The following is a 15630-nucleotide window of genomic DNA, read 5'->3' on the forward strand; positions in this document are numbered from 1 at the left end:
TCTGAAGGTCATAAAGCACAAGATAAGGAATGGAGGATTTTGTTTTTGAAATTCTATTTGTTTTATAGTATTCCTGGGTGGTTGGCCGGTTATGTGATTTCGTGAAGGTGGGAGCACACCTTTTTATACTACTGGTTATATTGAGATGAGGTCTAAATTTTTGAAACATTTTTCTTCCTCCACAATGGCACAACGGATAAGGCTAGGGTGTGTTAATGCATGTCATGCATCAACTATGTCCTAAAGTTGTAAAATGAGGCATTAGAGTAGTAATATTAGTCCTCAAAGTTGTAATATGAGTCCTTAAAGTTATAAAATTTTAGTTACAACATTAATCTTCATGTGTCCTTTAATCCTCAAAGTTACATCAACTTTTCTTTTATCACTTTAAGGACTCAATTATCACTTATAGGACTCATTATACTATTTTAACGTCACATGATGACTAATGTTGTAATTAAGTTTTTACAACTTTAAGAACTTATATTACAACTTTGAGGAGTAATATTACTACTTTGAGAACTCATTTACAACTTTATGACAGTTGATGCATACTTTGAGAACTCATTTTACAACTTTATGACAGAGTTGATGCATGACATGCATTAACTTATTGTAAAATTTTCCTGTGTCAATTACGTACACGTCATAGTTTCTATATATAAGTGACAGACTCCTGATATATGGTTAAATTGATTCATGTCCATTATCGTTATTTGATTCATGTCCATCACAAGTACTCATGTCCATCGCAAATCAAGCATATGTAATAAAAACAAACGAAAGATGATCGAGGAGAAAAACACAGCCAATGATGTGCCATGAGGAGCCGAAAACAGTTAAAATGAAGTGGAGTGGGTACCAACAAGCAAATTTCACAAGAACACACCATGAAAATGAACATGATTCATCAACACACCAAGATCGAAAAACACACTATCATCACCAATCTAGTGATCATCCAGACGCTTAGAAAACCTCACTATATATACAGTCACGAAACTGTAATCAATATGGAGGTGGAGGAGGTCCGCCGTGGTGGCCATGAGGTCCAGGTGGCCCACCGTGGTGGCCATGAGGTCCATGCGGTCCGCCGTGAGGGCCATGAGGTCCGGGAGGCCCCCCAAACGCAGGTCCGCAGCAGCTCTCAAAGATGCAACAGCAAAATAGTAGATAGCAACTGCAATCGCAATAAAGTGAATAAACCTCACAACTTGACTACTTCCTTATTGAAACGTACAAAGGGACGCTAAAATGGCCTAGTTCTGTATTCATTTCTAGAGACAGATTTGCTACTGAGTATGCAAGTATATATTTACAGTATCACTTACGTACCATGAAGATAAGAGCCTGCTTATGCCATCGCAACAGAAACAACAGCAACCGCACGGCCCTGGATGCCCCGGATGTCCTCCCGGCGGAGGTCCCCAACCCGGCATAATGATCTCTCGATCTCTAGAAATAGAATTAATTCCTTACCTAGCAGCTAGAAGTGCGATTGAGCTATACAGATCGACGACAACGAACCAAAAACTATAAGGTTGTATATATATATCAATATAAATTATGTGGAGTTCCAGAAGAATAAGAGGGCTTTGAAAACCGTATGAAGAAGGGAGCAAATTAATGGCGGACAGAGTGTGTTACTGGAATAATGTCTTGGAATTTCTTAATTTGACTGGTAAGTAGAGGGCGTATCATCCATGGTTTAGGATAAGGGCTCTATGGAACTCATCTACTCTTCTTTCAACCTACTCAGCTAAATATCTAGCTAATATTCACTATCCAATTACCAACACCTGTGTATCACCTATATTAGAGAGAGGACAATTTTGGATTATAGCATGAGAGTGATGGAGAATGAGAAATTGAATTAGGGATAACGGTGACATTAATCTTTATTGTGTCATTCTCATTTACCAAATGTCCCAAAATGAATCGAACAAATTTACTTAAAGTGCAAGGTAAGGTTTTTCTCCTTTCGGGGCATATGTCTTGGACCGTGATGAAAGCCCTACCTAAGAATTTTTCATATAACTATGTCGTCGTTGATCGCACTCGATATACGTCTCTGTTTGTATTAGTCATAGTAGTTCTCTGTAGGTATCTAATAGTTGAGTGCTAACTAATTAATTATAATCTAAATGTACGTGGTGATCATATATATATATATTTCGTTTTTAATTGAACATATATAGTACGTAGGTGTTGTGATCGGCTAAATGCACACGGCCTTGAGGAAACAAATTTTGATATAGATGGAAATTAAAATGAAACGTACACACGAATTTGGCCAGACTCATCGGAGTTGAAAGTTTGCTGCTAAAAACTGCAGCAAAATGCCAATGTCTCACTTGCTAGCTAGTTAACTTATTACATCATTCATGCATGAATTTAATTGTACACGTACACCAGCAGATGAGCTGATGATCAGAAGCGCCCACCACCACCACCACCACCGCGACCACCACCACCACCGCGACCACCACCGCCGTGACCGCCACCGCCACCACCCCCACCGTGAGGACCACCCGGACCCCTACCAAAGCAGTTCTCCAGTAGACAGCAGCAGCACAGGACATAAGCACTGCATACATAACAAATGAACCTAATTAGTTTAATCACCTCAAGAAGTTATTTAAGCTAGCTAGCATATAACAATTCGATGTATATTACATATAACAAGCTATTCGATGCTGTACCAATTTATGAAAACTCACCAAGATGATACAACGCGGCCTATACCGCCACAGAGGTTGCCTATGCAGCCGAAAGGTCCAAAACCCCCACCGCCACCACCGCCATGGCCGCCAGGTCCACCAAATCCGCCACCACCGCCAGGTCCACCAAATCCTCCACCTCCACCTCCGTGAGGTCCGCCACCGCCACCGCCACCGCCACCACCATGAGGTCCGTGTGGAGGCATCTCTTTAACCTGATCTAGCTAGCTTTCTGAGTTTTGATCTTAGGAAATGATGAAACTGTAATGTAGGTGTCTAATATTGGAACTGAGAATGATACCCTCTGGACATTTATAGGATTCTTGTAAGCGAGACAATGAGAGAGAGAGAAGCTAAGCTTAGTGGCTAAGTATTGGTTTCCTGAAGCTCGCTTGTCGACGTATAGGACATATTCACATAGCTCGCTGTAAGTTCGATATCAGATCAAGTCGGCTCATCTACTTTTCTTCAGAGAACAGATATTTTAAACCTAACAGTCCAACTTACTTCTATATGTTGAAGTTGTTCCTTCACTTATTCCGTGGCATCTTGCTGAAGTGTTCCGGTGTAATACTACCTATAGTTCATTATGATATAGGTGATGAATCATCGGTTAAATCTTCCGGCCGACTATCGATATCTTAATTTATGTTTTATCTACTCGGGCAGGCCGGCAGGAAGTTCAGAATTCTACAATGTTCTTATAAAGTTTGAGTTCAGATGCCACCTAGCTACGTCGACCATCAGTACGTTGCATGTGTAGTTGCAAATTTCCAAATGTTTTCCGATCCCCAAGAATTTGAAAGACTTCGTTTAAGCAAATTGTACGTGTTGGAACGCTTGGAAGAAGTACGTCAAATATCTCTCTGATTTAAGCAAAATGGATAAGTGATATATATGTACAAATTCTACAAACTCATTTGGTTTTAGACTTAATTTGTTGACAATTGGTGGGTGAATCGAAAGTGATGGGACCACGATTCATGCATGAATGGATAATCATCTTATTAAGATAATTTTCTTGTGTTTCGATCTGTGTATTCAAATGTGGATTATGTAGTTTGGTTTGCTTAACTCTTAAGATGAGTACGTACGTAGAGATGATCGAACTGATGGTGATGCATATAGAATCACTTAACTATGATCTTTTGTGTGTACAAGTCGGAATTTGAAGAGAGAAAAAAACATGAGGTAGACTTGTAGCCAATGCAATTAGCAGTCATAGTGTTAAGATATATCAAGTTAATTACCAACATCGATCGTTTAATTGGTTCACGATCAACAAAGTAGCCATCTCATTTACTGAAGAAACAGAATAATCAAATTAACTCTAGTGTCCGCGCGTTTCAGTATTTGCCACAAGAATTCGCGACTTGTGAGCATGGCTCAGTTTGCTCTGCGTAACTCGATTCAATTGGTATGCATGATATCAGAGAGAAAAGATGGATCTTTCCGGTCCTTCCGTGTTCATGTATGCACAAACTGAAGGAATAATGATGATCAAGAACACAGATGAAATCAGATTAACCATACTAGTTCAATCTGCTAATCAATTAATAATACAACTGCCCTTGCAAATATATGGCAATAGTTAGCAGCATGCATTTGAACCCGGCCTAAAACCACAACTCGAGATACCAACTCGATCATAAGCTCTCATACGTACTAGCTAACTAGCGCCTTTACCTCAATCATGCCCTCGTAAGTCGATCGTAACTGAGAACCAGAATATCACCCTATTCAAATTAGTCAGCACAATATAAAGGAAACAACTCAAACAAGTATATGTGTTTGTACGTAGTTTTCGATCGCTCCAGAACCAGAACATGCATGTCTGCATACTAATCATTGTAAAAGCAAAACTACGTACCATGTATATCAATCTTCCTTAACTCTCAACCTGTATATTTTGTTCCAATAATTAACCAGCATCAGTAGCATGTATGCAACATCAAGAAATTGGTTCATCGATCAGCTCACCGCCCTGGATGTCATGATGATGAACAAAATGACAATCCTCCAGAAAAGATTTGTGATGACTTCTAAATATATATATTAGTTCTTACATTTCGGCCTAATAACAGTCACTGTACTTATCTGAAGTGTACGTATTATCTAGACGTACTCTAGCTAGATTGTCCCCTCCTAATTACCTCGATCATCTATACAATACATAATATCTACAAGTGTAAGAGGTTTCCATACCCTATTTCTGTAACTTCAGAGCCTCAGAGAGTCAGAGGTACGATGCTACGTACCTTCATCATCATCGTCATCATGTCAGGCCGGCTTCATCACCTTCATGCACAAACATCTAACAGCTGTAGCTGTAGCAAACTAGAAGAAGACGTACTGATCACTGCCACCGTACGTACAACCAAACAGGCGATCGCGCCTATCTTGTAGTGAAGTTTCCATACCTCTGTCGTGAGTGTCGTCGCAGACTCGCCGGATCTAAATGTTGGCTAGGTAAGCGTACGTCATGTGATGAGATCGATAGAGCGCAGTAATGGATCATGTAGACCATCCCCACGAGGCTGGTGATCGAAGAGCTTGTAAGTTTTAACCCCACGAGGTTTATATGTTTCTCCAAGCTAGTACACCTTAAGCTTCTTATAGTGACATTATATATAAAGGAAACATATGCATGTTTCTTGTTTTGAAGTTTCGTATTTGAGAACTGTTTTCATTAGGGAAAATTAGCTGTTGATTAATGGCTTTAAATGGTACACATCCAAATCAGCTTGTCAATCCATCTGTTTTCATATGTCTTAATAATATTCTAGTCGATCCTCTTTGCTTGCAGTATGATCATTTCATGGGCAAGAGTGACAAGCCCTCCCACGAGACTTTTCAGAGATTATTGGCTTCTTGTCCATTACTTCAGAAAATGATATGCCTAGAATCCTAGATGAATAACAACACGTGCAAGTACGTTGGTGAACATTTCAAAACTATTATCAAGTTTGCATAGAGAAACAATGAAATGATCGATCTAGCATTACTCTTTATTTTTTTATATGAAATTAATACATTCCTTTCGACAGTTATAGTAATTCTAAAGTGGTGGACAATTAAGTTTCAATATATCAAAATCTGCTATGCCCAAAGTCGATCGTAATTCTAAGTTCGTTACATATCTCCGCAACAAAGTGTTTATCACCATAACCTAAATTAGATAAGCTTTCTCATTATCGTCACACCTAATCATACCAAACTTATAACGTACGTTGTTACATATCTCCACAACAAAGTCTTGATCATCATAACCAAAATTCGATAAACATTCTGCCTTTCTCGTTATTGTCACGTCTAACCAGAACAAATTTATAATTAAAATTGAAATAGATCATATTTATCTATCGAATTCAAGTCTTAACATAAGAAAAATTGTCAACAACTTTCTACATACATATGATATTTTTATTTTTAGGGAAATTTTTTTATATGATTATACCATTATTAAGTTCCCAAATAATTAAAGTTTAGATGATATTTTGGAGCAACATTGACATAATCACATGATCCCCGCCATAATGCAGTGCCCTTCATGATACGTTATTTTCAAAAAGTTGGCCAAGTTGGCTAATCATCATGGAAATAAATGAGATTCACACACACCCTACCAAGATCTAGAAACACGTGGAATCCAGGAATTGGAACCCCCTCATATACTATTATTAGGAATCTTTTGGTTTATGATAAGTAGGCGTGATTTTATAGTTTTGGAAGGAAAATATTGGTTTGTGGTTTTGTAGCGTCGAAGCGTCGAAGCGTCAACGTCAAACAAGTTAAGATTCATGTGTGGGTTCTTCATACACTGCATGTATTTGGATTTGGACAAAGCCAGTCCACCCAGGTGTGCTTCTCTCACTGGCAATTGTCTTCACTTGTCACTAGTGTCACGTAATTATATTAATTCTAGATTTATTTATGTTGGAAATTTCATGTTGAGTTAGAACAAAATTCGAAATTGAACTCTTACAAGTCTGTCATTGCTTACATAAGGATAATCTCGATGTATGTTCAGTAGAAAAAAAATACTTAAGATATAACTCATATAAGTAACAAAAATTACCGATGTATAAAGAGACTTTACAAAGAGAATGTCCGTAAAGAAATTAAAGTGCGTCATCCCTCCTCCTGCATTGATCAAGTACAAATGATGGCGTTATTCATGTCATACAAAAAATTAGTGATCTGTTTAATGCTCACTCTTTCTATCAGGTATCAATCCGTAACTAGATGATTTGTAACTTGACTCAAAACCTTCTCTTACAAAAATATCGTAGGAGTCCACAAATTTGTAGTTTAGACTTCACATGAATAAAAAATTGTGAACCATTTTATTTTGTATATTTAGCAGTTCAGCTGAATAATGAGTTCGACGATATAATCTTAGTTTATGAACCAATTTATTAGATCAACATTTTACATAATAACAAAAAGTTATATAGAAAAATTTACAAATTTAACAAACTAGAAAAGAATAATAGAAAGTAACACAGGCCGAATTAGACAGTGTTCTATTTTAAGATATGATCTCCTATTAAATTCTAATGATATCATTTTCTCTCATTCACTTAATTTATTTATTATTTTCTTTATTTTGTGGAGAGGGATTTAAAAAATAAAAAATAAATAAAAATCCAAATAGCGACACGAGTGGATGTGTTCGGTCCTTTTGGATGCCTTTCAGCTACCTCAACCGACAATCCACTACTTCACCATAAAATAATCCTCACCCTCCAGCACCACCTTCTCACCGTCCGATCCACCCCCGTCCCTTCCAGTCACTCAAACCAACGCTCCAGATCTGAAACTCTCCTTTTTTAATCCTCTCGGCCGCACTAGATCAAACAATAACGTCCTGCTCTGTTCGTCTTTGGGACCTCTCTCCCCTGTTTTTAACTTTCAATAAATCACACGCCTCTCTCTCAATTCTTCACCTTTCTCCATTTTGGTCACTCTCTCTCTCTCTCTCTCTCTCTCTCTTTTTTCTGTTCCAGAGGTTTCCACAATCCCCATTTTCTTCTGGCCCAAAACGAAGCAACAGTCTCAGCTTTCTTTATATTTCTGAAAAGCAGAAATTTTGAGTTCCAGCTGATCTTCTCTGTTGGAACTCTATTTCTGCCTGAAAACCCAGAATCACAAGCCTGATTTTGACATTGTAGCAGAATCACAAGACCCAATTTGATATTCAGCTGGAATTTTCAGAACAGGGCTCCTCTCTGCTTTCTATTTGTGCTGCTATGCATGTTCTCCGAACCTTTCTGGTAAGCTTTTCTCATTACATTAACAAAATGGTCATATGTATATAAGATATGTATCTATACACACACATAGATAGATACATGTGTGTTGTTTGGTTGCCAAGAAAACAGAGGAAAATGAAAATGATGGAAAGTTTTGTTCTTTGCTGTTTTGACATTGTAAGGATAGATTTTATGGTAAAGAAAACAATGCATTGTTGTATATACTTGTATTACCTATTTAAAGTTTGGGTTTGGTGTATTGAACTTGGAGCAATTCAGGGTTTTGTAAACGAAGGTGAGAATATAGAAAAGATTGGATTTTTGGCTTGCTGTTGTGGATAACATTTGGGGTGTTTTATTTCAATGCAGAGCTCATAGGGTTTATGGAAATCTGAGGTTATTGAGATGGACAGTTCGGAGACATAGGTTTCGTGAATACAAGGATCATTTTCGTTTGAAGAATCTGTGATTCAGTTGTTGCATATTGGTTGTGTTAAAGACACGGATACAATGATGATTCCATTGAGCATGGTGATGTCCAAATTACCCAAATTACAAAATCTATCTGCTTCTGATCACTCATCTGTGGTCTCTTTGAACCTTTTCGTGGCGCTCCTTTGTGCTTGCATTGTGATTGGGCATCTTCTTGAGGAGAATCGGTGGGTGAATGAATCAATCACTGCCCTTTTGATCGTAAGTACTTCCTTTGGCTAGTGATACTGTTGTAATTTGTAAATGAACATCAGGAAAGGGAATTGTGAAGTGTATGCTAGTTTTTGCAGATTTTGATTTGTGGTTCTTTGTTTTTTTGGTAGGGGGTGTCTACTGGAGTAGTTATTCTTCTGATCAGTGGAGGAAAAAGTTCACATCTTTTAGTATTCAGTGAAGATCTGTTCTTTATATACCTTCTACCACCTATTATCTTTAATGCCGGGTGAGTTTTCGGTCCCTTTTATTTGTTTACCAAGTGCATCTGATAATGTAATGGTCATTGGTTTGTGCAACAGATACATACATGATTTGTTGTTTTGGTTGCTTCAATCTGAGCTGTGGTTCAGTGCTAATTTGGCATTCTTTGGCAAGAAAAAAAAAAAAAAAAGAACAATTAATTCAACTGGCTTGCCTTTACAAACTAAGAGAGAGAGAACTTATCTGAGATTCTATAAATATGTGCTCATACACTCCATCCATACAGGTGTACCGAGATTCTAGTATCATACTGCCATAGACTTATTCATGCAACTTATAATCAATCAACTGGAGATTGCACAATTTTCAGTCTATATTTACTTATTTCAAGGCTTACACACCTTCCACTACTATTTTGAATTTGGGTATTCTTATGAGCAGCTTAAAACAAATTATTTTATCTCACAATCAGAATACCAACTTTCTTTGTAGCAGGGAATTACCCATTTGTCATTCATCCTGGTTATGCTCATATTGTTGACTACATCATTAGGTTTTAGTATTTCTTCTCTGGGCTTACCATTTATGCCTTCTTATTTGCTATTTGTACCAGGTTTCAGGTGAAAAAGAAGCAGTTTTTCGTAAATTTCATTACTATTGTAATGTTCGGTGCTATTGGTACATTAGTATCCTGCAGCATCATAGCATTTGGTACGTGTCACAACTCTCTAATTGAGGTTTACATGATGTGAAGTACATATCAGTAGCATATTTGACTTATGAGTCAAAGTTGTACGAGAGTGATATAATTATGTGAATAGTCAGCTTACTGGCCTTTCCTCGATTCAGGTGCTACACAAATCTTTAAGAAATTGGATATTGGTTCGCTCGACATAGGGGATTATCTTGGTATATTCACTTTCTTTATTTTCTACTGTATTCAAATTCTGTTTCTGTTTTCACTATTTTAACTCCTAATTCGCAGCTATTGGTGCAATATTTGCTGCAACGGATTCCGTATGCACGTTGCAGGTATAGCACTTATCAATTTACATCTGAGCTTTCAACCTTGTAAAAGTAACCAAGATTCCATACTAATTAAATATGTTTATCCAATGGTCCAGGTGCTCAATCAGGATGAGACACCTTTACTGTACAGTCTTGTATTTGGCGAGGGAGTTGTTAACGATGCTACATCTGTGGTGCTTTTCAATGCTATCCAGAGCTTTGATCTGACGCACATTGATCCCAGAATCGCCTTGCAGTTTATGGGCAACTTTTTGTATTTGTTTTTTTCAAGCACCATGCTAGGAGTGATTGTAAGCCCCTCTCTGTATTACATAGACAAGTGTAAAAATATTGTGATTTTCCTCGGTATAACTTAGTTGTTTTGCAGACAGGGCTGCTAAGTGCTTTCATCATCAAAAAGCTTTATTTTGCAAGGTATATTGTTTGGATTTACATGTTATGCCAAAATAAGTTTCATTTAATATCATAGCTATCTTTAATTTCTATGTTGAAAGTTGGTTATGAAAATAGATTTTTTTACCTGACAACTTTATTTCTGACATATTTAGGCACTCTACAGATCGTGAGGTTGCTCTTATGATGCTCATGGCATACCTTTCATATATACTGGCTGAAGTAAGGTTTCCGTCGACCCTGGGACTTTTACAAAAGACTCAGGGTGTTTCTTCACCCTCCAGTTTCAATATTGTCAATAGATCTGATTGCTTTAGGCATACTACTAACATCATGATGGTATATTTGATGTGTATTGCAGCTATTCTATTTGAGTGGCATTCTCACTGTATTCTTTTGTGGGATTGTGATGTCCCATTACACCTGGCACAATGTGACAGAGAGTTCAAGAGTCACGACCAAGTATGACTTCCTAGTTTCTAATGATTACTTCTAAGCCATTTCAACACAATAATCATATATTTAATAATTCAAAAGGTCGTATAACTAATTGTTTAATTTCTTTTGACATATTGTTAGGCATGCTTTTGCAACCTTGTCATTTGTTTGCGAGATTTTTATCTTCCTCTATGTTGGTATGGATGCCTTGGACATTGAAAAGTGGAGATTCGTAAGTGATAGGTAGGCCCTTTTACATTTACGAAGAATACTTTGAACCTTTTGTCTTTGCATTTGTAATATTATCCGAATATCATTGACATACGTTGAACTTAGCTGTTATAGAGTAATTGTCTACTGGTTTCACAGATGATGCTTCTTCTAGTTTTATCATTTTATTGGACTGATGTTTTACATATGGTGCTTAATTTTGTATGTGCAGTCCTGGAACATCAGTGGCAGTGAGTTCAATACTGCTAAGTCTTGTGATGCTTGGAAGAGCAGCTTTTGTGTTTCCCTTGTCCTTTTTGTCAAACTTATCGAAGAAAAATGACAGGGAGAAAATTAGCCTCCAGCAGCAAGTACGCAATTTGTTTTTTCAATGACTATTTTCTTCTTTTTCTTTTCTTCTGCTATGGTGAATTGACGAATTTTGCATTTTCTTCTTATTGTAGGTGATAATATGGTGGGCTGGTCTTATGAGAGGTGCTGTATCTATAGCACTTGCTTATAATCAGGCAAGTTGTGGAAACTGTTTCTTTTGGTCTTCTGTGTTTTCTAGTAGAACTTTATTTACAAAATTACAAATACGAGCTGTGTTTGTGAGGGAAAGCTGGATTAAGGAAAGGGAGATGGCGCTCATGTCTTATCTAATAGTTTTTTTTTTTATTTGGATGCAGTTTACAAGGTCTGGTCACACTCAATTGCGAGCAAATGCAATCATGATCACCAGCACAATAAGTGTTGTTCTTGTCAGCACAGTGGTAAGACACTTCCTCCATATGTTCTGTATTTTGACATTGATATGGACTCTCAAACTGTTCTTTCTGGTAAACTCAGACACGTTGTTTCAACAAATTTCTTTTTCTTTTTCCCCTTGTTGTGGGATTACTTTGGCACTTGCGCTGCTAAGGTGTGTTTTCTGGACATCAGTCTAGGTTTGCATCAAAAAGCAAGTATAAGACACAACTGATATAGCTGTTTAATCATGATTAATTTTTTGGTCTACCAAAGGCTTACTAGTCTTTTCAGCTCTTCTTTAGCCAAAAATGGTTTCCACCTACTAATAGCTTCTACAACAGTTTCATAATGCTGCCGTTCCACGAAGTACAAGTTCAGTTTTTTTGGATCTGATGGTGACTCATATTACTCTATTGTGTTCAGGTGTTTGGTTTGATGACAAAACCTCTAATTAGATTTTTGCTGCCTCACAAACAAATGACCAGCACAACCAGCATTGTGTCAGACCCACCCTCTCCGAAGTCGATCATTGTTCCGCTTCTTGGGCAGGATTCTGAAGCTGAACTGAGTGGTCATGAGGTGCGTCGTCCAGCCAGTATACGTGATCTTCTGACGACTCCTACACACACTGTACATCGCTACTGGCGTAAGTTTGATAATGCTTTCATGCGTCCGGTATTTGGTGGTCGGGGTTTTGTTCCCTTTGTTCCTGGCTCACCAACTGAACGGCACAACACTCAATTCCAATGAGTCGAGCAAAAAGTTTGTAAGTTATGTATAATATCTAGAAATGCAATACTTCAATTCAGCATGTGATTATTCTGAGCTTTTGGGTAATATAAGCTGTGTGCATATCTGGATAGTCAAATTGAAAAATTTGACTTTATAGTTCTCAGTGAACATGAGATCTGAGAGTTCAATGTAGTTAGAGGACCATCAGTGTATTGAATTTAGAATTTGTAAGGCTCCATAATTAAGTCAAGTTGAAAAGGGCATCATTCTTCAGTCTTTACAGTGGTTTTGTTATCTTCTACCAAACAAAACTGAGAACAGCTTTAGAATTCGCTTCTGTATTACATGCACTTGTTTACATAAGCAAACACTAGCCAGCTACATCATTTATGCTAGTGTACCATAGTAAGTATATGCCATTTAAGTATAGCGTTAGTGGCCACCAAGCCAAGGTGGATATGTCAGTAAAAGAGAATCATAATACAGTGCGCGCATGCAAATTATGTTGTCAAACTAGAGTAAAACAGTGGCTACCAACCACAAGTAGGTTGCATGAATTTGAGGTTTGGTAAATATATCAGTAGCTTGTAGCTAATTCATTCGGATGGCATGGATCAGCACTAGTCAATTTCTTCACAAACTAGTTAAGCATTTCCATATATTTTATACCAATTGGTTTTCATTTCTCTACATCTTTTACATTCCTCTTACAATCGAAAATGTCTTTTGCATCTTTTATCCTTGCCGGCATCATCATGATGTTCGCCACCGGTGGTACTCCACCGCCGATGGCCCAAGCTCAGAGTTTTACTATACACACGAGATTGACCAACACTAGCGGTTTCATACACAAACTTCGTCACAAGTTAACTCGACCCCTTCATCTTGATCAAGGCATAGTCTTCCCTTCTATGCCATCCGGCTTGGTCTACGTAAGTGCCCACTTCGGGACTCCTCCACTCACCATCAACCTTGCCTTGGACACCCTCTTTCCATTCACTTGGGTTCAGACAGTTGGTTGCCGTCGATACTGCTTCAACCTTTCATATCCATTTTCCAACTTTGACCCCAGAAAATCCACCACTTTCCAACTTCTCCCTCCAAACAACACCACCATCTGCTCACCACCCATCGCTCATCCATCGCGTTCTGGTTCCTTGTGTGTTTACGACGCTGGTTATAGCGGTGGCATATTTGGAATCGACGAGTTCCAGTTGTTGTCGCCCTTCCCCTCCTCCTCTTCAACTAACCGAATTGCATTCGGCTGTGACCTCCAGTCCCAGGTGGACTTCAATGGAGGGTGGGATTTCAACCCTATCGGAGGGATGATAGGGTTAGGCAAAGGGCACCCCTCCAGCATTGTAAGCCAACTAGGCTCTGACCGTTACTCTTACTGCCTTCCCGGCTTTGCGCAGTCACAGTCCGGCCAGCCAACACTCAACTTCGGCTCTGACGCCATTATTGATGCTAGTGCTACAAATGTACAAACAACTCCACTAATCTCATCCACACTCTCCTCCGCCCCCGAGCAGTTCTACAATTACCTCAATATGACTGCTGTAACCGTAAACGGAGATGTTGTGTACATGATGCCGGAAAACAGCTCAGCAAACCTTGTCCTCTTGGACTCCGGATCACCAGACTCCTGGTTGATTGAGGACGCCATTTTCAGTCTACAAGACAGCATTGTTAAATACTTTGCAGAGTCTTACGGTTGGAAACATCCGAAGATAGAATCTGAATCTGCTAGGGGGTACCCTTGTTGCTACGATTTACCGTCTAATCTGGCTAGCGTAGTTTTCCCAAAAGTTGCAATACAGTTCCTGGGTGGAGCTAGCCTAGAGTTGCACAATGCTTTTGAGATCTTCGCAGCTGAGCATGAGTTTTGCATGGTCATAAGGGAAGGTGCTCCAAACGTTATAGGTGTTTACCAGCAGCTGGGTTATAGATTCTTGTTTGATCAAGCTCAGTCCGAGCTCTCTTTTGCTCCAAACATGTGTTAAATTTTCAAACGTGACCATGAGATATCAGAGTTCGATCAATGTTTAAAAACGTTCTAGAATGTGTTCAAGGCTGTTCGATGATCACTGTGTTACATGAGTTTTATTGTATTGGAGTAGAAAAAGGGCAAGATAGCATTTAAACCTTTTACGGGCAATGTTTGTTCTTCATAATTTAACCACTAAATTAACAGGTTGTTGTAATTCATATATATATATATATATATATAGTTGATTACTATGGGATAATCAAGGTTTCAAATGCGAGAGACAAATGCTTGGCCTATGTAAAAATGAAATGAAAGCCCTAACATACACTCACCCATGGTCAACTAGCTAGATGAACTTATGTACGTTGTTATGTATGTACATATACGCCATTAGGGTACGTATATACCGAGACAAGGAGGGTCGTCATGCATGTCAAGATGTACGTGCAAGCAAAATACATAGTCGAACTAGTAAAATAGACTTCCAAATACACACCGTAGGTCCTGTGTTTGAGTCCCTCGTCATTTCGATAGTACTGCTCACAAAATTGATCCCAGCTGGTTGTGCATGCTGAAGAGAATCTTGGCTTGTGAGAATTTGCTGAAGAGAATCTTCATACTTGAACCAAACTATCTGCGGTTTGAATTTAAATTGCCATAAACACTGATCGAAGCTTGTAGCGTAGAGAGCTAGGTAGTCCTGATCGACTTCAAAGTTCAAGCCATATGATTTAAGTCATAGTAATGCCTAACCTACACCTGAGCTACTTACATACAAATGAAACAACTCTAGAATCAAATGAAAGTGATGCGTAAACATCAATGGATAGAAAGTGATGCGTATACGGATTTTATCCTCCAAAAACCCTAAAACCAAATGGAATTAAGAAATATTGTATTACATATATCTTTGATCCCTCAACACATTTTGCCAGATGAGTGTATGAGTTATAGCTAGCTTCGTGTAAGGCTTCTTAGCTTCATAACTTAAAACGTGAAATCAAAATGGAGCGTAATGGAGGTTTCATCCAAAACTCCACCACTTCAATTTTCGCTAAATCAAATGTGTGAACATTTGAAGTAATTGATTACCAAGCTGTGTCCACACACTTCTTACACCGATCGAGTCTTGCTATGGACTATGGAATCTTCAAATGTAAGCTGTGTTCACACACTTCAAATGTTTCAATTATTGAACCCTGTA

The 15630-nt window shown here is 38.3% G+C and overlaps 3 protein-coding genes and 1 non-coding gene across 4 annotated transcripts; 2 read left to right on the forward strand and 2 right to left on the reverse strand.

Annotated features, from left to right (window-relative positions):
- Window positions 1–750: 750 nt before the first annotated feature.
- LOC101303374 lies at window positions 751–1787 on the reverse strand. Its single transcript, XR_183867.1, has 2 exons — window positions 1336–1787; window positions 751–1180 (listed from the first exon to the last, which is right to left on the reverse strand). It is a non-coding gene; the product is annotated as an uncharacterized LOC101303374 (transcript).
- Window positions 1788–2236: 449 nt separating this feature from the next.
- Window positions 2237–3078, reverse strand: LOC101303655. The gene is made up of 2 exons (XM_004289565.1): window positions 2721–3078; window positions 2237–2587 (listed from the first exon to the last, which is right to left on the reverse strand). Exons 1-2 carry the CDS (start codon window positions 2924–2926, stop codon window positions 2431–2433), a joined length of 363 nt encoding a protein of 120 aa, XP_004289613.1. The 5' UTR covers window positions 2927–3078; the 3' UTR covers window positions 2237–2430.
- A 4611-nt stretch (window positions 3079–7689) lies between these two features.
- LOC101303946 (sodium/hydrogen exchanger 2-like) lies at window positions 7690–12718 on the forward strand. Its single transcript, XM_004289566.1, has 15 exons — window positions 7690–7996; window positions 8345–8668; window positions 8791–8909; window positions 9498–9595; window positions 9734–9793; window positions 9870–9916; window positions 10009–10203; window positions 10281–10327; window positions 10462–10528; window positions 10668–10768; window positions 10886–10987; window positions 11187–11325; window positions 11419–11481; window positions 11644–11727; window positions 12128–12718. The coding sequence occupies exons 2-15, from the start codon at window positions 8486–8488 to the stop codon at window positions 12452–12454; spliced, it is 1632 nt and encodes a 543-aa protein (XP_004289614.1). The 5' UTR covers window positions 7690–7996; window positions 8345–8485; the 3' UTR covers window positions 12455–12718.
- Window positions 12719–13155: 437 nt separating this feature from the next.
- On the forward strand, window positions 13156–14439 carry LOC101308542 (aspartic proteinase nepenthesin-2-like). The gene has a single exon (XM_004291944.1). It carries the CDS (start codon window positions 13156–13158, stop codon window positions 14437–14439), a length of 1284 nt encoding a protein of 427 aa, XP_004291992.1.
- The last annotated feature ends 1191 nt before the right edge of the window (window positions 14440–15630 follow it).

Source organism: Fragaria vesca, linkage group LG2 (assembly GCF_000184155.1).
Source record: "Fragaria vesca subsp. vesca linkage group LG2, FraVesHawaii_1.0, whole genome shotgun sequence".
Taxonomy (NCBI): domain Eukaryota; kingdom Viridiplantae; phylum Streptophyta; class Magnoliopsida; order Rosales; family Rosaceae; genus Fragaria; species Fragaria vesca.

Coding starts and splice junctions, on each gene's coding strand:
- LOC101303946 (XM_004289566.1), top strand. CDS start 8,486: ATGATGATTCCATTGAGCATGGTGATGTCCAAATTACCCAAATTACAA. Junction 8,669..8,790: donor CAATCACTGCCCTTTTGATC/GTAAGTACTTCC, acceptor TTTTTTTGGTAG/GGGGTGTCTACTGGAGTAGT. Junction 9,917..10,008: donor ATTCCGTATGCACGTTGCAG/GTATAGCACTTA, acceptor CCAATGGTCCAG/GTGCTCAATCAGGATGAGAC.
- LOC101308542 (XM_004291944.1), top strand. CDS start 13,156: ATGTCTTTTGCATCTTTTATCCTTGCCGGCATCATCATGATGTTCGCC.
- LOC101303655 (XM_004289565.1), bottom strand. CDS start 2,926: ATGCCTCCACACGGACCTCATGGTGGTGGCGGTGGCGGTGGCGGTGGC. Junction 2,588..2,720: donor GGCCGCGTTGTATCATCTTG/GTGAGTTTTCAT, acceptor TTATGTATGCAG/TGCTTATGTCCTGTGCTGCT.